Source organism: Spermophilus citellus, assembly GCF_964194105.1.
Source record: "Spermophilus citellus genome assembly, chromosome: 4".
Taxonomy (NCBI): Eukaryota; Metazoa; Chordata; class Mammalia; order Rodentia; family Sciuridae; genus Spermophilus; species Spermophilus citellus.
This window is the reverse complement of record NC_138185.1, coordinates 205,500,875-205,522,328: the sequence shown is the minus strand read 5'-3', so window position 1 is coordinate 205,522,328 and position 21,454 is coordinate 205,500,875. Positions and strand designations below refer to the sequence as shown.

Below are 21,454 nucleotides of genomic sequence, written 5' to 3'. Positions count from 1 at the left end.
TATTAGGGAGGCTAAGGCAGGAGGATTCCAAGTTTGAAGCCAGCCTCAGTAACTTAGCGAGACCCTGCCTCAAAATAATAATTAAAAAAAAGGGCTGGAGTTGTAACTCAGTGGTAGAGTGACCATGGATTTAATCCCCAGTACTGGGATGGGGGTGGGGGAGAAAAGAAAAGAAGAGAAAACTTAACTCATTCTATAAGACCAATATTACCCTGAGATCAAAGCCAAACAAGACACAGAAAGACTAAGAACCAATATTTCTTATGAACAAAATATTAACACACTGAATTCTACAGCACAGTAAAAGGATAACCAAGTGGGATTTATTCTTGGAATGTAGGGATGGTACAACATGAAAATCAACCAGTATAATACACCATTATTGACAAATGAAAGGGGGGTGTGATCATTTCATTTAACGCAGAACAAGCATTCAAAATAATACTGTTTCATAATTAAAAAAAAAAAACTCAACAAGTTGCTATAGTTTGCTTATGGTTTGAATGTGTCCCCAAAAGTTTATGTGTTAGAAGCTTGACCTTCAGTGTGACAGAGTGGAGAGATGTCGGAATCTTGAAGAAGTGGAGCTTAGGGCAAGGTGACTAGGTCATTAGGAGTTTCTGCCCTTGGAAGAGATCACTGCAGTTCTCCTGAACCTCAGCTGGTCCCTGCAAGAGAGGGTGTTACAAAAGAACATATCTGACTCATGAATCTTTCTGGTTTCCTGTCACATCAAGTGATCTCTTCCAAATGTGCTATTGTCATTATGATCCCACTTTCCCTGAGGCCCTCAACAGAACTGAGCAGAAGTTGATGTCACACCTTTAGAACCATGAGCTAAATAACCTCTTTTCATTATAAATTTTCCAGCCAGTTGTAGTTTATTATAGCAACAGAAAAGAACTAATATACTATGTCAACATAATAAAAACCAGATATATTTTTTAAAACACACAGTGAACTTCAATGGTGAAGACTGAAAGTTTTTCCCTCTAAGATGAGGAACAAATCAGGGATGCCCACTTTCACCATTTCTATTCAACATACTACTAGAAATCCTACTTAGAACTGAAAAGAAGAAGAAATAAAATGCATCCAAATTGAAAAAGTAGTAAAATGATCTCTGTTCATCTATGCAGATAATATGAACTGATATGTAGAAAACCCTAATGATTCTATACACAAAAAAAATTTTCAGAAACGATAAACCAATTCAGCAAAGTAGACATCAAGTCAACACACACACAAATCAGCTGAATTTTGTATATTAACATTGAACAATCAGAAAAGGAAATTAGGGAGGCAATTCCACTTATAATAGCCTCAAAAAGAAATAAGATACTAAGGAATTCACCCATGAAGTGAAAGACTTGTATAATAAAAACTATCAAACTTAGATAAAAGAAATTAAAGAAGACATAAGTAAATGGGAAACATTCTTTGTTCATGAATTTGAAGACTTATTATTGTTAAGATATAAACACTATCCAAAAGTATCTATAAATTTCATGCAACCCCCTGTCAAAATCCCAATGATTTTTTGATTCATACTGAAATTCACAGATAATCCTTTATTGCAAATAGCTAAAGCAATCTTGAAAAGGAAGAACAAAGCTGAAGAACTCACACTTCCTGATTTCAAACTTACTATGATATAATAATGAAAATAATACAGTACTGGAACAATGTATAATTTCACATACTCACAGTGCACACAAACTCCAAAATCTCTACATCTTTACCAACAATTATTTTCTGGGTTATTTATTTTGTTTTGTTTTTATACCTAATTGGCATGAAGTGGTTTCTTAAAAAGGAAGAACAAATAGAGAGACCTCTACAATAGAGAGACCAGAAATACATCCTTGAAAATATGGTCAAGTGATTTTTGACAAGAGTGCCAAGACTATTCAATGGGGAAAAGACAGTCAGAAGTTGAACTCTTATCTTATACCATATACAAAAGGCAATTCAAAAGAAATAAAAAACCTAAATTTAAGAATTGAAACTATAAAATTCTTAGAAGAAAACAAAACAGAACTTTACAAAATTGGATTTAATAGTGGTTTCTTGGGTATGGCTCAAAGATACAGGCAACAAAAGAAAAACTGACAAATTGAACTTCATGAAAATATTTTTAAAAACGTGTACTCCAAAAACATGTAATTGGCTAGGGATATAGGTTTTTGTAGAGTGCATTCTTGCATGCTTAGGGATATCCTGGCTTCAAACTCCAGCACCAAAAAAAAAAAAAAAAAAAAAAAAAAGGAAACACTATCAAGAGAGTAAAAAGGCAACCCATAAAATGGGAGAAAACATATCTGATAAGGGTATAATATTCTCAATAAAACTCAAAAACAAAAAAAACCAACCCAATTAAAAAAATGGGCAAAAGACTTCACTACACATTTTTCCAAAGATATACAAGTGGTCAACAAACACATGAAAAGATGGTCAACATCTGTAGTCATTAGAAAAATGCAAATTGAAAACATAAATGAGAAACCACTTCATGCCAATTAGGTATAAAAACAAAACAAAATAAATAACCCAGAAAATAATTGTTGGTAAAGATGTAGAGATTTTAGAGTTTGTGTGCACTATTTGTGAGTATGTGAAATTATACAATTGCTGTGTAAAAAGTATGATAGTTCCTCAAAATTTGAAAATATAATTATCATATAATATATAGTAGTATATATATTATACTATATATAATATAGTAGTTCTGCTTCTGGATATAGATCCCAAATAAGTGATAGAAGGGTCAAGACTCAAACATATCTGCATAGCTGTATTCATAGCTAAAATGTGGAAGCAACCCAAATGTCCATTGACAGATGAGTGGATAAGAAAAATGTGGTTAATACATATAATTGAATATTATTGAACTTTAAAAAGGAAGACAATTCTTTTCTTTCTTTCTTTTTCTTTTTTTTCTCTCTCTCTCTCTCTTTTTTTTTTTTTTTTTTTTTTTTTGTATCAGGGATTTAACCCAGAGGGTTTTAACCATTGAGACACATCTTCAGCCCTTTAAATTTTTTTCAGACAGGCTCTCATACTACATTGCTTAGGGACTCACTAAGTTGCTGAGGCTAACTTTGAACTCGAGATCCTCCTACCTCAATCTCCTGAGCCTCTGGGATTATGGGTAATCCATGACTGGCTAAGGAAGGTAATTCTAATATACGCTGCAATATGGATAAATCAAGTGAAATAAGCCAGTTCCAAAAAGACAAATACTGTAAGATTCTTCTCATATGAGGTAATTAGTCAAAATCATGAAGAAGTGAAATGGTGGTTGCTAGCTGAGAGGAGTGGGGAATTATTGTTTAATAGGTATAGGTTTTCAGTTTTGCAAGATGAAAAGCATTCTAGAGGCAGATGGTGGTTATGGTTGTACAACATGAATGTATTTAATAGCATTGAACTATACATTGAAAAATGGTGGTGATGATAAATTTTATGTTATATACTACAATAAAAATAGAGGGGATTTTGATACCATAACTCCTCAAGTGCAAACTATTTGGGGGGTTTTCCTTCACAACAAAGCTTCTCCAGAAGGTTGTCTATAATTGATTCCACCATTTTGTTTCTTATTTTCTTCTGAAATCACTCCAGTTTATCTTCCATCTCGATTACCACACTACAGTGTCTTTTGTCATAGTCTTCCAACTTGACAAATCTATGATCTTTTCTATCATTATCTTATGTGTTTCTCAGAAGCATTTGATACATTAACCTTTCTCTTCTTCCTCAAACACTCTCTTTCCTTGGTGTGGGTGCCTGTGCCTCTCCCCGCATCCTCATTATTCTATTTTATACACTACATCATTACTCCTTCCCAGTCCTCTTCCTCTTCTTGCTCTTTCTCCTTTGTCCATTCTCCAAATATCAGAATGTGTGCACTTACTCCTCAAACATTCCTCTCGTGATCTCATACATTCCTCAAGCTGTAAATATCTGTATATACTAAATGATTCCCAAATCTCTACTTTCAAGTTAGCTTGCTGAGCTGGAAACTCATTCAACTATTTATTTGATGTCTCTATTCAAATGTTCAATATGTAATCTAACCAAAACAGAACTTTTCTCACTTACTCAATTTTCCCTTAGTAAAGGGCACTTACACTCTTCCTTCTATGTAAGGGAGATAGGTGGGATATCTTTGCTCATTTTTCTAAAACTCCACATTTTATTCAAAGCAAGCTTTATTGGATCTCTTTTCAAAACACATGAAGAATTCCTCTATCTCCAATCTTCCCTCCTGCTTTTCTATAATTGTTGAACATATTATAGAACATTTCACTTATTTGTTTATTGTCAATCTCACCAGCCTCATGAGCTTCACAAGTGAAGGGAATTTGGTCTGATTTATTCTATGCTATCCCCTTATGGCCTAGAATATGACCTGATGCTCAACATGCATTTGTTAAATGAATGAAAGAATTTAGTAAGAACCAGACATGCAAAAATACATTCATAATGAGTCAGGCATGGTGGCACATATCTGTCATCCCCAGCTACTTGTGAAGGAGGAGGATTGAAAGTTCTAGGCCAGCCTGAGCAATTTAGTGAGATCCTATCTCAAAAAAAAAAAAAATGGTCTAGGGATATAGCTCAGTAGTAGGGAGCCCCTGGGTTCAATCTCTAGTATTAGAAAAAAATTACACACACAGAATGTATTTTAAAATGGGAATATGTATAACATTTAGAAAAGAGATTATTTCCAGGTCTTTTTGAAGTTGGGACAGCTTTAGTCTGTCTCTTTTTATGAAAGAAAAACAAAAACAAATGCAAGAATAAAGAGAACTCTGAAAATGTTTGCCTTAATTTTCCTCTTAAATATGTATATTTAAACACAGTAGACAAGTAATTATGCCAAATATTTATTACTTTCTAAAAGATTAAAAAATTATATAGAAATAGTGATTCAACAACTGATGGAAGCAATGAAAAGATTTCAAGAGCTGTATTTGTCCAGAGAAGCAAGGGTGAAGGTTAAGTAAAGTAAGATATATGTGTGGTATGAAGAAAGATATAAACATATTCAAAAAGATGAAGAACTCTTTTTTTTTCTAGAAGAGTGAGAAAGGAGAGGTCTCAACTATATAAGACAAGCTACTTAGAACCTTTATGAAGTCAAAGTGATGATGGTGACAACTGATTAGGGGAGTACCCTATTAATTAATATTTAACAGATAGAAACTAAAGACCTGTCAACTCCATTTCTAGGAATCTATCCTACAAAGATAATAGCAAAAGTACATTAAGATACATTCACAGGAATACTGTTGCAGCAATATTTATAATGGCAAAAAAGGAAACAGCCTTGTTTTGCAACTACAGGGAAATAAATTATTACATATCATATTATGAAATTCCATGCAGTCATTAAAAATATCTTAGACAGTCTAAAATTTAATGTCTAGAAAAAGATCCCTAATATATTGTATCTATGAAAAAAGCAAGTTTACATGAAATTTAATTTTTTTACCAAAAACAAAATACACTTGTATTCATCTACATGTTTATCTAGAGATGTCTTGTTAGCATAGGAAAAACACAGGTGAGATTGAGGGATGACACTTGATAACAGGAATACAGGAGTTTCATCTTTTACCTAATTTTTGTTTTTTGGTTCTTCATAATTAAACTTTTCTTGTTTTGTTGGTTTTCCTTCCATGCATAAATATTTTTTAAATGCCATAATAGATTGAGCATAAAATTAAGTGAGATAAGCATGGAGACTAAGAAAAGATTCTGAGAATGGATTGGATTTGATCACTATTGTCCAATCATATCTATAAAAAGTCAGACAATTGGATTGTTAAATCAACATTAGAAGGTTGAAAATTCAATACAGTCATTAAAAAGAGGGCATGTTTGGTACTCTGTAATTATTGTATTAAGAAGAAAAAATAAACAAAAGCAAAGAAAAGATAAAGGAAGAGGAAAAGAGAAAGAAAAGAGAAAGGAGAGTTAGAAGAGATTTGGATTTGACTACACTGTTACACATGCAAAAGGTTCTGAGTTTGGTCCTCAGCCCTGGAGTGGGTGGAGCGGGTGTAGTGTGAGGAAAAGACCTCCCCCTCAAAGAAAACCCCAGAGAAACCAGTTATTCAAATGACTTAACAAAAGCTTTTTGGTATTAAAAAAATTATATTTAATTGGGGTAAAGTTTCAGAAGTCTTGATTTTGTGTACTTAATTTGGGAACAACACGATCTGATTCAAAACCTTCACATTCTCCTGAACTGATAGTTCCTTATTTCTAAGACAGGGGGAAAACCTTGAAATTGTACCTCTAAAATTTCCCAAGTAAATAGTAATATGACCTTGAGGAAGTCATTGCTTAATCAGAGTCTCCTATCCATAATGCAGGGATAATATTACTTATCTCTTGTGCTGTTGGGCTGTTACCAGCTCTGTAGGAGATATCATGTGATTAAAGCTTTGAAAAAAACAATTCTCCATTTTCATGTTTAAACATCCCCTTCTAATCTCACAAAAAAACATTTTATTTTGAAATAATTTGAGTTACAGATGGTTGCAAAAATTAAACATATAGGTCATGTATTACCCTTTAGTCAGCTTCCTATAATAATGCCAACTAACTCTAAAAGTATGATCAAAACCAGGAAGTTAACATTGATACAATACAATTAACTAAATACAAACATTATTTAAAGTATTTCTCCTACAAATATCCTTTTTCTGTTTCAGCATCCAATCTGAGATTTCATACTGCATTTTGTTGACATTCTTTCCTTGTCTTTCATGGTCTTCATACTTTTGATGAGTACTGATGAGTACTGAAAACATCCATTGTTTCTGCCTATTGGTAAACACTTGTAGAATCATCTTCCTATGTCAACCCAGTCTCAGTCCTGAAGAAGGTATTTGAACTGCACCCTTTGATTTTTTCATAGTTAACTATTTATGCAGATTTCTTACTTTCATTCTGATCTGTAATCTTTAATCTCCACTACCTCTATTTTTAACCATTCCTTCCTCAGGTAATTCTGAAGAATAATTACCTGTATTTTCAGTTTCAATACAGGTTGAACTTCCCTAACCTGAAAATCCAAAAGCTGAAATGTCCTAAAATTTAAAACTTTTGATGTGCCAAAATGACACCGCAGTAGAAAATTCCATATGACTGCATGTGAAAGGTCAGTCAAAACATGCACACTAGAAATACTGCATAAAATTACCATCAGGATATGTGTATGTCTATGAAACAAATGAATTTCATGTTTAGACTTAGGTCCCATTCCCAAGATGTCTTATTATGTATATGTGAATATTCTAAAACTAAAAAAAATTATCTAAAACACTCTGGTTCCAAGCATTTCAGATAACAGATACTCAACCCATAATTATTCTATAAGACACAGTTTTTAGGTTAACTACAATTTAATCTCCCTGCCATGATACATTTTATTAAAAAGTTGCATTGTAGAACTAACTCTTTAGCATATAAAAAGTCGCAGGCCAGATGGTACACACTTGTATTCCCAGTTACTCTGGAGGCTGAGTCTGGGTAATGTAGTGAGACCTCCATCTGAAAAAAAAAAAAAAAAAGGCAGCTGTATCATGCTGAAAATCTATGAATAAGAAGATAGCAGGAAAATCAAAGCTCATTTAGCCACTACAACATTATTATTATTATTTTTTATTGTGTGTGTGTGTGTGTGTGTGTGTGTGTGTGTGTGAATGGTTTTATAACATCTGTACAAGTACCCTAATTTTCACCATTTTAACTTTCCTAAATCACAGTTGTGAAATGTGTGATTCAAGATAAAACATGGGATTAGCTGAGATCCAAGAACCAGAGAGGAAATCCATATAATTAAATACAGTGTTTTACACTGACTACATTTATCAGAATATCAGGCTTTCTTAGAAATTCCCATCAAGTATTTTGACTGGAAGATAAATTGTGAAGATATAGATCCACTATTAATTGTAAAATATTGCTTCCTTGGGCTTACTTTTAAACTTTAAATGGAAAATTTAAAAAATAAAATGTATAGAATAGTATAATGAATCCCAATGTACCCTGTGCTCCCCTTCAACAAGGACTGACTCATGGGTATACTTGTTTCATTCATATCCCAGCAATAAATAGTCTTGCTTGTGTTTTAGAGCAAACCCAGAGCTCATATCATTTCATCCTTAAAAATTTCAGTAGCATTCTTGAGAGATAAGGTCTTTTACAAGGAAAACCATAACCATACCTAAAAATTTATCAATAACTCTTCAATCTCATCAAATATCCATCAAGTGTTTGAATTTTCCATTTTCTAATAATTGCTTTTTTTTTAAACAGATGATTCAAGTTAGGGTTCTAAGAAGTTCCATACATTTCATGACTTCTCTGTTTACACTTTAAATTAACCAAAAGAACAAGAAGCAATTGATTCTGGGTGCTATGACTCACACCTGTAATACCAGCTTCTCAGGAGGATGACACAGGAGGATCATGAGTTCAAAGCCATCCTCAGCAAAGGTGAGGCACTAAGCAACTCAGTGAAACCCTATCTCTAAATAAAATACAAAACAGGGGATATGGCTGGGGATATGGTTCAGTGGTTGAGTGCCCCTGAGTTCAGTCCAAGTTCAATCCCCGGTACCAAAAAAAAAAAAAAGAAGCAATTGATTATTTTTTCAAATGTCTTTTAATCTATAGATTTCTACTCCCTCCCTCTGCATTTATTTGTTAAAAATCATATCATTTGTTCTATAACTTTCCAAGGCCTGAACTTTGCTTATTGCATTCCTGATATGTACTTTAACATGTCCCTGTATCTTTTGCATGTTTTATGAACTTTTAATTGGATGTAGAAGATTGATCAGATACAGAGTTTTTATTTGGGGAGTGTAGTATTGTCAGGGCAAGATTATCTCATATATGGTAGTGTGTTTTTCATTAGGAAGCACATAACATCTAGTTGCTTCTCCATCTCTTAATTTATTAGGGTTTGCAAAATGGTGAAATACTGTTACTCCTTATTTACTTCTTAGCAACAATGTATCTTTAAAAATAGAGAAACTTCTTTTCACCTACTGTATTAGTTTCTGGAGGGTGTTATAATAAATTACTATAAACATAGTTCATAAATTAACAGAAGTTTATTCTGTCACAGTTCTAGAAGCCAGAAGTCCAAAATAAAAGTGTTGCAGGGTCTCACATCCTCTAGAGGAGAATCTATTCTTTGGCTCTTCCAACTTCTGGTGGTTGGTGGCATTCTTGGTGGCTACCAATGTGCTTTGTGACTGCATCACTCCAATTTCGACCATTATATCATATTTCCTACTCCTTCTATTATCTTTGTTCTTTCTTTTAAAAGGACATTTGTCATTGATTTAGGGCCCACCTAGGTAATCTGACAATCCAAGATGATATCATCACAAAATCTTTTAAGTAAATTATACCAGTGGAGATTCTTTTCCTAAACAAGGCAACATTTACAGGTTCCAGAGATTAGGACATGGCCATATCTTTTTTTGGAACAACCATTCAACCCACTATTCCTACTATTTGATACTTAGTGGTCAAGTTCATTTAGGAAAGGCTGGATAAATGCTTCTTTTTACTTACCAGTCTTTAAATAATGAGTAATTTCCCTAGCATCCTTCAATGGGAATTTCATATTTCATTCTTTTAGAAGCACTATAAGTAATGTATTTAAATATTTGATGTAATTCAGCTTACTGCAAGTACTATCCTATTGATTCTCAAAGGCTAACTGAAATTTCTTCATGTTGGTTCCTGAAATTTTTGATATGATAATATTAGTCTTCTAGATTCCTTCCAAGTTGAATTGTGTCCCTGAAAAAGATATGCTTAAAAATGTAGCTCCAAGGGCTGGGGATGTGGCTCAAGCGGTAATGCGCTGGCCTGGCATGCGTGCGGCCTGGGTTTGATCCTCAGCACCACATACGAACAAAGATGTTGTGTCCGCCGAAAACTAAAAAATAAATATAAAAAATTCTCTCTCTCTCTCTCTCTCTCTCTCTCTCTCTCTCTCTCTCTTAAAAAAATAAAAATAAAATAAAAATAAAAAGGCCTAGAGAATCTTTAAAAAAAAATGTAGCTCCAATACCTCAGAAAGTAACCTTATTTGGGATTATAACTTTTCCAAAGGCAATCAAATTAAAATAAATTTGTCCCTAAGCCAATATGACTGATACAGAAAGGGAAATTTGGGTACAAAGACAGATGTACAGAGAGAAAATGATGTGAAGACATAGGAGAATGTCACATAAAAATGGAGGTAGAAATAGAACTGATGTACTTATAAACCAAGTATATTAGTCAGTTCTCTAGAGGAACAAAATCAACAGGACATATATTTTTATGATTATAAAAGCAGATTTATTAGATTGGCTTACATGATCAGAAGCAGGATAGTTCCACAATGGCCATCTGCATGCTGGAGAGCTGGAAAAATCATTAATTGCTCAGTCTATGACGATGGAGCCTCAGAACAAAAGCGACCGATGTAGTACCAGCCTGAGACTGAAGGCCTAGAAACTGCCCCCAAAGAATCACTATTCAGAGTCCATGTTGGAAGAGTGAAGAAGCTGGACTCCAATGTCCTTGGGCAATGGCAGCAACAATAGACAGCACTGCTCAAAAAGAATGGAGCTTGCATCCAAAGCAGCTTCCTCATTCTTCTGCATTTTTTCTATTTATGTCCCTAGTCTATTGAACAGTGCCACCCATATAAGAACTGATATTAAGTTAATCAATATTGTCAATAAATATGGTGTTACATAATAAAGGAATAAGATAGGCAAGATGCACAAACATATTCTTTTTTTTTTTTTTGAGAGAGAGAGAGAGAGAGAATTTTTTTAATATTTATGTTTTAGTTTTCGGTGGACACAACATCTTTATTTTATTTTTTTTATGTGGTGCCGAGGATCCAACCCAGCACCCCATGCATGCCAGAGAACATGCTATCACTTGAGCTACATCCCCAGCCCACAAAATATTCTTAACAAAACAATATACACATGACAATTAACAGACCTTATTTTTAATCATGTGACCATAACTGATACTTTTATCTACTTTCTCTTACCCATTTGGTATTCCGTCTGTCTTCAGTGAGCACATCAGTGGGTCCTGGTTTTTACATGGAGGAATTATCCACATCTTCATTCCTAGAGGGTCTGAGACATTTATCATTTACCATGGATTGGATTGTTCTATTTCCTCTTGACATTAATAACAGGATATGGTAATGCTAAGAGATGCCCCAAGGGATCTCCTATATTCCAGACACTCTTCCTTACCTCCACTGTGGAGTAATAGTTCTATTTATCCTTGGTAATCTGGATCAATCACCCTTATCAACATGTAACTGCCTTCTTAATTTGTTGACCAGAGGCATGAGGAGCCCAAAGTAGCCAAAAGGAAATCTTAACTTTTAGTTTAATGGAATCATTGCTGTGCCTCCTGGCAGAAGCTTCCCAGCTCTGGAACTAAAGATTTCTAGACCAGCAGAGCATAAGGTTGTAGGGACAGGAAGCAAAATTTTTTCTAGCTGTTCACTAGGGGTAACAGTGAGTAGTACCATTCCTGTTTCTACCCCTTGATTCCTGGACCAGTGAATCCTAGCTATAGGAGAAGTAGTACCACATAGTAATTGCTTAAAGATTATCCCACTACAGATCTATAGCCAAATTATGGTGCTTTAAAGTCACTTGGAGAAGTTCCTTTCTTTCTCTTTTTTTCTTGTAGTTGTTGATGGACAGATGCCTTAATTTTATTTATTTTTATGTGGTGCCGAGGATCAAACCCAGTGCCTCATACATGCTACGCAAGCACTGTGCCACTGAGCTACAGTCCCAACCCCAAGAAGTTCCTTTCTGTGTTATGTAATATTTAGTTAGATTGAGTTGCTTTGCTTTATTTTTGGTTTGGGGAGGTTCTTTTCAAAAGTTAATTTTTTTATAACTAAGTAAAATATTTATGTTTCCAGAGTCACTTCTAAAAAATTAAGTAGATTTCAACAAGTCTAGTTTCTTTTTCTGTCTTTTCCACACTATTTTCTCCTTGTTTTTGGAGGCGACCTTTGTTTGTTTAAACTATGGTTTCTTTTTAAAATCTAAGCAAGCTTAATATGCACATTTATATATTTCTTCTTTTCTTAAATGATGATATACAAGGAACACTTTTTTCTACCTTGCTTTTTTTTTTTTTTAATGTAACACTATACCCCAAAGGCCATTCCACAGTAGTCCAGAGAGAGATCCTCACTTTTGTTGCAGTTGTCTAGTACTCTCTTGTGTACATGTACCATAGTTTTTATTCAGCCTATTTCCTTATGTGGACATGTGGGACATGGACATATAATCTCTTTATGTGAAATCTTTTTTTTTCTTTTTTTGATGTTATAAGCAGTATCACAATGGAGTCCTAGGAATGGCATTACTGAATTAATGGATAAATTCATATATAATTTTTGTTAGATACAGTAGGGAACATGTGTAACTAACTAGCTTGATAAATTCCAACAATAAGCCAGCTTTCAGTTCAAGGAGTCATAGCTCATGGCAGCATATAATTATTATATTTACATGCAAAAATTATGCTGCATACTCATGACCTAAGGTACAAAAATTTGCCCAATTACTGCATAAATTATTCACTAACTACTGGCATCACCAAATGGAAGTGTTCCTATAAAGTGAGTTAAAAAGATCTTTCCTCTGCTTTGCTGATATTGGTGTACTTGTTATACATGTTATCATTACTAATAAAAACATCCACTGAGTACTTGTCAAAGCACTTTCAAGTATTTTTGATCTTCTCAACAATCATAGGTTGATGATTATAATTCCATCTTACTGAACAGAGAAGATTAGTTACAGCAGACAACAATACAATAAATTAGTGGCAGAGTCAAGTCCTATTCTACCAAAACTCCATGCTAAATTATGTTTCTAAGCCACCAAGCTGCTTATATATATTGGGATATATGAGAACTGCAAGTTGGTTGTTGTTTTTAGATATTAAGTAGCAGTTTTGAATTATAAGAGAGGAAGAGAATACTAAAAATTTTAAAAATTTCCTCCTCACATATAGTATTAATGAATCCATTTTCTGTTGCTATAACAAAATACATGCAGTTGGAAAATGTGTAAAGAAAAGAGGTCTATTTAGCTGTTTCATAGGCTGAAAGTCCATGCTTGGTTGGCCTCACTTGTTCTGCCGTGGTGAAGGTGTCGTGGGAGTGCATACCAGAAGGGGCGAACACATGGCAAGACAAGAAGCCAGAGACTAGGGAAGAGCTAGTCTTGCTCCTTTATAACAACTCACTTTTAGGAGAACAACTCACTCTGTGCCAGACCAGTATCAATCTCTACATTTTCCCCCACCTCTGGTATTGCAGATTTAACTCAGGGGAATTTTACCACTGAGCAATATCCCCAGCCCTTTTTATTTTTTGTTTTGAGACAGGGTCTTGCTAAATTGCTTGGCCTTGCTGAGTTGCTGAGGCTGGGTTTGAACTTAAGATCCTCCTGCCTCAGCCTCCTGAGTTCGGATTACAAGTGCACAAACCATGCCTGGCTCCAGTATCAATCTCTTCTAATGATAGTGGCCACAGTGACAAAATTGCCTTGCATGTAGGCCCAACCTCTTCAAAGCTCCACATTGCCACGCTAAGAACAAAGTTTCCTTCCTATACATGAAACCTTGGGGGCCAAACTATAAGCAAATCATAGCACATGTACAGAAGTAATTTGTGGAGGCCACAATTTCTTCTTCCATATACCATACCAAAAGTTACTGCATGTGAAAATTTTCCTTTTCCTTTTTTTTTTTTAGCAAAAACCTAAAAAAACAAACAAACAAACAAACAAACAAAAAAACCAAAAAACAAAACTGCAACCAAACAAACAGATGCAATTTAAATACATTAATTTTTTTTTTGGTAAGACTGAAAAACAGCAGCATATTTTTAATAACCTAAATGAATCCTATTGAGTTGGGTGTGGTGTCATGTGCCTGTAATCCCATTGACTCAGAAGGCTGAGGGAGGAGGATCACAAGTTCAAAATCAGCCTCAGCAACTTATGGAGGCCCAAACCATCATAGTGAGATCATCTCAAAAAAAATAAAAAATAAAAAGGGCTGGGGATGTGGCTGTGGTTAAGTGCCTCCGGCTCAATCCCTGGTATCCACCCCCGCCGACCCCCCAAAACTGAAAAGAATGCTGCAATTGTGCACTATATTTTATAATAGGAACTTTTATTATGATTAGTTGTAGGTGAAAAGGAAAGCTTTTTCACTCTTATATTCTCCTAAAGTTCAGTTGCTGAGTATGTAAGAGCTGTGTGATGCCTAAATATATTAGATTATTGTTTTATTATTTAAGAAAATGGAGGTAAAGGAATGTTACAAGGTTTTAGTTTAAGCCTCTTTCCATGATCAGCCGTTTTTGATTTTTTTCTTGGTATTATTGCTAAAATATTCATTTGAACAGTAAAATATTTAAATGCCTGGACACCAAGGTTTGGTATCATTTTGTTTAGCATACATCACAATTTATATATTGATTGTTTTCTTTTCTTTTGTAGCTATCCAGTGTCTAGAGAGTATATTAACATATATAAAAGAGAGGAGTTAACTTTTTATCTTCCCAAATAAAACATTTTGAAGATAGGAAAAAAGATTCATCACAAAGAAAAAAGCATTATAATATATCTGTCTATACATGGCTGCCACAAAATATGAGTTTGCATTTTGGAAATCTAGTATGCTTTATATAAATAACTATTAAAATTATGTTATTCAAGCTTTTGGGAACAAAGAATTAGAAGTTCAGATAAAAACTATTTAAATATGACACTAAATCTAGTCCTTTAAAAAAAAAAAAACAAAAGAACTTTGTTTTTTGTGTGTGTGGTGCTGAAGATCCAACGTGGTGCCTCACACATGCTAGGCAAGCGCTCTACCACTGAACCACAACCCCAGCCCTAAATCTAGTCTTATATGGGAAAATTTTCCTACTTACAAATTTTCAATTTTGCAAAACAAAGGACTGTAGCTTCCATAGATTTAGGCCCACAATTTTGATACCTGAGTAGAAAATATCACTTTCTGAAACTAAATTGGCACATATATATTGTTGTTGAGAGCCACAGTTTAATTGGAATGACGCATGGCATTTTGCTAGAGGGAATGGTTGAAAGGAGACCTTGCTCTGGGATTAGGGCGGCTCTGGGATTAGGGCGACTCCTGGGGGGGGGGGGAATAGGGCAGCTCCAGGATTAGGGTAGATCCTGCTGGGATTAGGGCGGATCCTGCTGCCTCTGGGGCCCACTACTTTGGAGTTCCCATTGAGTTCCCACCGGAGCCCGGTGGAGGGAGTGTGTTCCCGGGAAGTGTATGTAGAGGGCTGGTGAGAGTTCCGGAATAAAGAGTTGATGTTTGAACCTACAAGGCTTTGTGGCGACTGGGTTATTTTGTGCCCAGACAGACTGCGGCATATTGTGACTGAAGGTATATTGCAGCTAAAGGAAGAATTGGAAAACCAATAAATTCGAATGAAATTCATGATGATTACCAGATGTCAGGTTCATGGGCTGGAAAATGAAAGAAATTTGGGTAAATTTTAATCAAGTGCTTAGGCATTGTTACAATCTAAAAGGTGTAAAAAGACACAGACTCAGAGTATACAGGAAGTCTGAAAGTTTTAAAGAGGTCTTTTATCCATACTCCATTATTCATAAATCAGACCCAATAGAACATACATCTCATCAATTTCGGTATAGAAGATTTTTGAAGAAAACAAACTTCATAGATTTACTTCCAGGTCCTGTTTGTATTGTTCTTAAATTTAATTGATGGCAAAAACACCTGACTGCTTAGTTAAGAATACCAAATGGGAAGGAAGAAAAAATAGGTGGAAGGTGAGGAACTCCATGTGTGAACACTTGGTAATATGTACATAAAGAGGAAACCAAAAGTCCTCTTAATATGTAGTAAGTGTAAGGTCCTTGCTTAGCATCTGGATGGCCATATTAAGTGACAGCTGCCATTTTAAGAAAAATTCTGCTTTCCCCACCCAAGAGCATTTCTGAGAAAGTCTCACCACTCCTTCATACCAACCCAACCCTTCACACACACACACACAGCTCCCAATCCCTGAGCCTGCCCCCATAGAAGTCCCAAACCCCAAGCCCGTTTGGCCACTCTCTGTCTATGGAGAGATGGCCTTTATTTGTCAGCTCTGACAAATAAACTCTTGTGTGTATGGATCTCTGCCTGGTCTCCCTCTTTTATTTCTTGTTCGCCTGTCTCAGGTTCCTCACTTTCCTTTCAGTAAGACTTGCCAGGAATACTACTGTTCATTTTTCAGGCTAGTATAATTTTTTAGGCTATCATCTGAATATTATAATTTCTGATAGAATTATAACTTCATACACTATGAACACTGATTTCCTGCGAACTTTTTTTTCTTTAAGTGCTACAGACCAGGCAACTCTGCAGAGAACTGCGGTGCAAATGTTAAGTTGGTGTTAAAAGTCTTGAAGTTAATAGGCATTCTTTTCATCCATTCACAACCTTATTTACTATCTTCCATTTTCTGAGTATTAGTACTATTCCCTTGAGTTCCTGGTAGACTACATCTTTTCCTGTCTGGTAGGATGTCTTTGATAGTCCTCAAATCTGATTTCACTGGCACAAAACTTTGTTTTGCTTTGTCTTTTTTTAAGGTTTTTTTTTTTTTAGATGTAGATGGATACAATACCTTTATTTTATTCATTTATTTTTAGGTGGTGCTGAGGATCGAACCCTGGGTCTCACATGTGCTTGGCAAGGCTCTACCACTGAGCTACAACTCCAGCCTCTTTGCTTTGTCTTTTGAGTATAAACTCCCTCAGGCTTCCTGATTGCATTCCTTGTCTCTCTCGAAATTCCTAGAGTGGAAAAATCAGGTATTGTGAATTCTGCCTTCTAAACAGAACATTCTCTGTTCTGAAACGAAATGGTGATACAAAGGAAGGATTCACTTGAGTGGCGGAGGTCAAACGCCTATGGAATTGCACCCTAAGATATGGACAAACTGCCTACTCCTAGCAGCAAGAGACCATGTGAGTTGGCGGGTGGAGGATATGTATTTTAGATGTGGTTGGCCATTATACGCTCGCCATGAGGAGTCACAGTAGTTTGGAAATAGGATTAAAAAAACAACAAGGAAAGTTGTACTGTCATCATCCAGTTTTGTTTTGTTTTTTTTTTTTTATGGCATTTCTACCACCGTAAGAAGTCATTTAAAGTACCTGGGATAGTAGAGTCCGACCCTTTGCGGCACTTAAGCCCAGAGACTTCCTAGCGGGACTCTAGTAGAGACAACAGACGGCTCCTGGGGTTTCTAATTCTAGAATGTGGGAACACCCGGCCCAAGTCGGCTTTCATCCCCTTTTAAAACACATACAGAATTCCGCGTGCTAAAGGCCCAGCCTCTGGTAGAGGCGCGCACGAAAGGATGCTCGAAATCCGAGCTCACGAATCCAGAGATGACTCCGCATTCAAAATTCAGTTCCGAGTACAAGCGCGCCAGGGGGGCGGAAGCCGCGCCACGTGACCGGCCCTCCTTCGTAGCCATTAATACCGAGGCATTCGCCACTGCTACATTTCCTAGCTCCTAAAGCGAGGGACAACCCTGAAACATCTGAGGAGGCGGTCCAATTAGCTCTGAACTCGGGCCTCGTCCAGCAATGCTTTCAAAATCCCTCGTAGGCAAAGGGCTGTCAGAAACTTCCGCCTGGGTGCCAAACACGTGACCGCGTGAGTGTAGGGGAGGCGGCCTTCACTACTCCAGTCCCGGGCCTCCGCCCGCCCAGTACCCTTCACGGCGCGTGACGACGCTGCTCACGGCGGCCTCCGCCCTGGCGCGCCTGCGCACGCGGCTCTCGCGGTGTCTCGCGCTCGGCCCCGCCCACCTCTGCCCCCGCCCTTTCCGCCCCTCCCTCCCCCTCCGCCCTGTCTCTCGGCGGCGGCGGCGGCGGCGGCGGCTCGCGCAGCTTGTTGGCTCGCTATATAAAGGGGAGAAGCAGGCGGACCGGACGGCTGGAGCTGCAGCCGGTGGCGGCAGCGGCGGCGCGGGGAGCGGCGACCGGTGTTGGTTTCCCTCCTTGGCGCGGGGTGGGGAGCGGGCAACGCCCCCCGAACCCCTGAAGGGTCGTGGCTTTTTTAAAGGCGATTCTCCAGGTTTTTAGCCCGGGAGGACTACCCCCCTCCTCCTAATCTCACCGCTACCCTTACTCCTTCAGGATCGATTTTGTTTTAAATTTTTGCCCCAGTCTTGCGGTGGCTTGGGTCACCCTCCAGGTCTTCGTTTGTTTCTTTTTTTTTTTTTTTTTTTGGTTTTCTTTTCTCGAGGTTGCCCCCCTCTTGTTTGTGTTGTGTGTGGAAATGGCGAACTCGGCAAATACAAACACCGTGGTAAGGACGTGGTTCGGTGGCCGGCGGGGGCTTCGTTCCGGCGGCAGCAACGGCCGGACCGGGCGGGGGCGGGGACGGCGGCGACTCCCGGCCTCGACTCTCCGTCGCCCGCGAGGCCGCCGCCGCCGCCGCTTCCCGCCTCGGGCGGACCGGGCTGGGGCGGCGGGCGCGGGGGGGCGCCGAGGGCTCGAGGCGGCGGGAGGGCGGGGGCGCCAGCGGGCCTGGGGCCTCCGCGGGCGGACCGGGCCGCGCAGGCGGTTGGGCCCTGGCGGGCGCGCGGCCCCGACCCCGGCCCCCGTCGCCGGGAGGGCGGGCGGGAGCGAGTCGCCGCGTCCCCGGCGGAGGCCCGGCTGTCCGCTGGCTCGACGAGGCTCCCGGAGCGGCCGCGTATCCAAAGCCGAGCCTAGGGAATTGGGCGAGCCCCCGAGACCCACTTTAATGCAGTGGAAGATTGACGGTTACTTTCAGGGTTACTTTGGGTTTCTCTGGCGGTTGTGCTTTGGGAACCATCTCTGGGGCCATTTTATGCTCTTTTTTTTTTTTTTTTTTTTTAAAAAAAAGGACGAAGGTTGAAAAGCACTTATCTCAGTTCCTTCCGCACGGGTAAAATGGCGAAGGGGAAGCAAAAGCCCCATCGTATCTTCGACTAGCAAAAGCACCGAAACAAACAAAAAAGCCTGCAGTGGTCAAAGTGTCTCCCGCTTTCGCCTTGGAATTTGCCTACTTCTTCCCGCTTGTCCCTTTTTGGTTACTTGCGATCACGTAGGTTTGCAAAAAGCAGTCACATAAATAACCTTTTCAGTCACCAACGCAATGTGATCACTAGTCCACCCAACTCTTAATTATTTTATTATGACAATAAAACACGTTTTTGCCCGATCCCAAATGCCGCAGACAAGCCCGCGGCCGCGCGACACAGTACCGTTGGCGACTCGGGTTGATCCATCATGGCTGCGGCCGCTTACCCTGCTTTTCAGTCCCTGAGCCTTGTGGTCCTCCTCCCTTTGGCTGCCCTGTTTATATAGAGCCATTGCCGCTCTCTAATATAGACTCTGCCAGGATGGGAAGGTGCTTTTCAGGCCTACGTCACCGCCTCTCCATTTAAACACCAGATCCGGCTTTAAATAGTGAGAGCTGCTGAGAGCGGGGCTGGGAGGTGCGTGCTCCCGAGGCGAGAGGCGGGCGCGTGCAGAGCTCTATTTATTTCTAGGTCCTTTTCTAACGCTGTAATTTTGCATCCTGCTGGGGCCGCTTAAAAGCCCCAAGTTTTTGTTTTGTTGCAACACCTAGGGTTTGCTTTCATTGTTCAGGGAAATACGCCCAACTGCCGGCTCATTTTTTAGATTTTTTAAAAATTTAAAATCACATGACATTTTTCTTGGATTGGAAGGTGTCTTATTGTCGGAAATTTTTCAAACGCTTTTCTATATTAAATGGTAGCTGTAATGGACTGCATGGGTTTGAGTTTACTGTTCACCAAGTATTCAGAAAATATGTTACAACTATATCTTATAATATTTTCTCATGTTTTCCTATAATTATCCTAGAAACGAAGCTTTTCAAAGAAATAGGCAAGTGGCTAAAGCCCATATAGGATTTCGTGTCCACAGTACACTGATGGGTAAGGGGAAATGCAATAAGAGACGGCAAACTGCATTTTAAAAAATTTAAATTCTAAGTAGGCCGTGTTTTTATTGCATTGGATATTAACCTGGTACCCAGTATAGAAATTAATTTACTTTCCACCACTGCATAAAAGAATTAACACTTTTGAAAGGAAACCTCTAATTAATCACTAGATAATGTCACTGGTTTTAAAGTTTGCAATATTTGCTTTTTTAAAAAAATCTGGACAAACCTAAATTATCTTCTGTATGATAAAAACTTTGGCCCAAGTGAAGTTCAGAAATTTAAGTAATAAATTAGATATTGCTTATTTCAAACAGTGCCTGTATACCCACATGCTTTTAAGAAAAAAAATCAATATTTTGAGAACTTTTCACATTGAAAACAACTGCTAAATTATTCTTTATGCATATACTCTGTGACAGACTATACGTTTCTCTTGTGCAACCATAGTGCTTCTAAATTGGTTAAGTGCCCCGGTTGTGGTTCATTAAGACACAAAAGCAAAATCTTAAAGCATGAATGAATCATTAAATAGGAAGTACCAGAAAAAAGCAGATTTGTATAAGTGTCTGAAATACTAAGCAGAAATGTTTTAGGATAACTGACCTCAGATCAAAATGTCTGTAGTTTCCTGGAAAAATAATTGATTTATCCTACCTATTTAAAATTACATTACCTGTGTGATGTCCAGAGAAGTCATTGGTAGAAAGCACTCTATAGTTGTACATTTGTAATTCAGTAGTTAAATTACCATGGATAAGATAATCTGTAGCTAGATATACTTTATATAGAAGAAGAATGTTTAAAAGTTAGGGGGGACTAGAGAGATTCTCTTTTTACAGATTAAGTTTATTGAGGCAGAGTTGGCATAATAAAAAAAGTAGATTAGTGAGTGAAACAGTAAGGATATTTGAATTGTCCTGATTGTAAAGAAAAGGAATTAATAGGTTTAATGGTTGAGATACATTGTACAGGACAAACCAGTATTTTTGGTTAGGAAGGATATATTTTCTTAGAAGGTTCCCTGTGATAACAGTATTGCTGGTAGAGATGCTGATAAAGCATTTGATTTCTTTTTGAAGTTTGTGTATGAGAGCAAACCCTTGGTTTTATTGATAGCCAGTAGCTTTAACCTTAAGCAAGGTATCAAACACAAATAATGACAAAGGATTAAATGAAAAAAATGTTAACATTAACATTTTGATAATGTGTAAGAGTTATAAAGAGACATATCTAGTTTATCATTTGGAATGCAAACTTCTTTTTTTTTTTTTTTTTAAACCCCCCATAGGATGAGGTTTAGGCTGATTGTTCTAACTCTCTCCTTTTGGTTTTTAGAAACCTTGTA

The 21,454-nt window shown here is 37.5% G+C and overlaps 1 protein-coding gene and 1 long non-coding RNA gene across 3 annotated transcripts in view; one reads left to right on the top strand and one right to left on the bottom strand.

The window, feature by feature from the left end:
• Window positions 1-318: 318 nt before the first annotated feature.
• LOC308647031 lies at window positions 319-20,057 on the bottom strand. Its single transcript, XR_014021565.1, has 3 exons — window positions 19,400-20,057; window positions 7,515-7,569; window positions 319-668 (listed from the first exon to the last, which is right to left on the bottom strand). It is a non-coding gene; the product is annotated as an uncharacterized lncRNA (long non-coding RNA).
• Window positions 16,899-21,454, top strand: part of GTF2A1 (general transcription factor IIA subunit 1) — a 36,627-nt gene continuing 32,071 nt past the window's right edge. The window contains exon 1 of one of the 2 annotated variants that reach the window (XM_081290762.1): window positions 16,899-18,477. In XM_081290762.1, the coding sequence (XP_081146888.1) occupies window positions 18,448-18,477 (30 nt within the window). In that variant the 5' untranslated portion in view covers window positions 16,899-18,447. The remainder of the gene's footprint in view (window positions 18,478-21,454) is intronic. The other variant, XM_081290763.1, reaches the window with a different exon arrangement.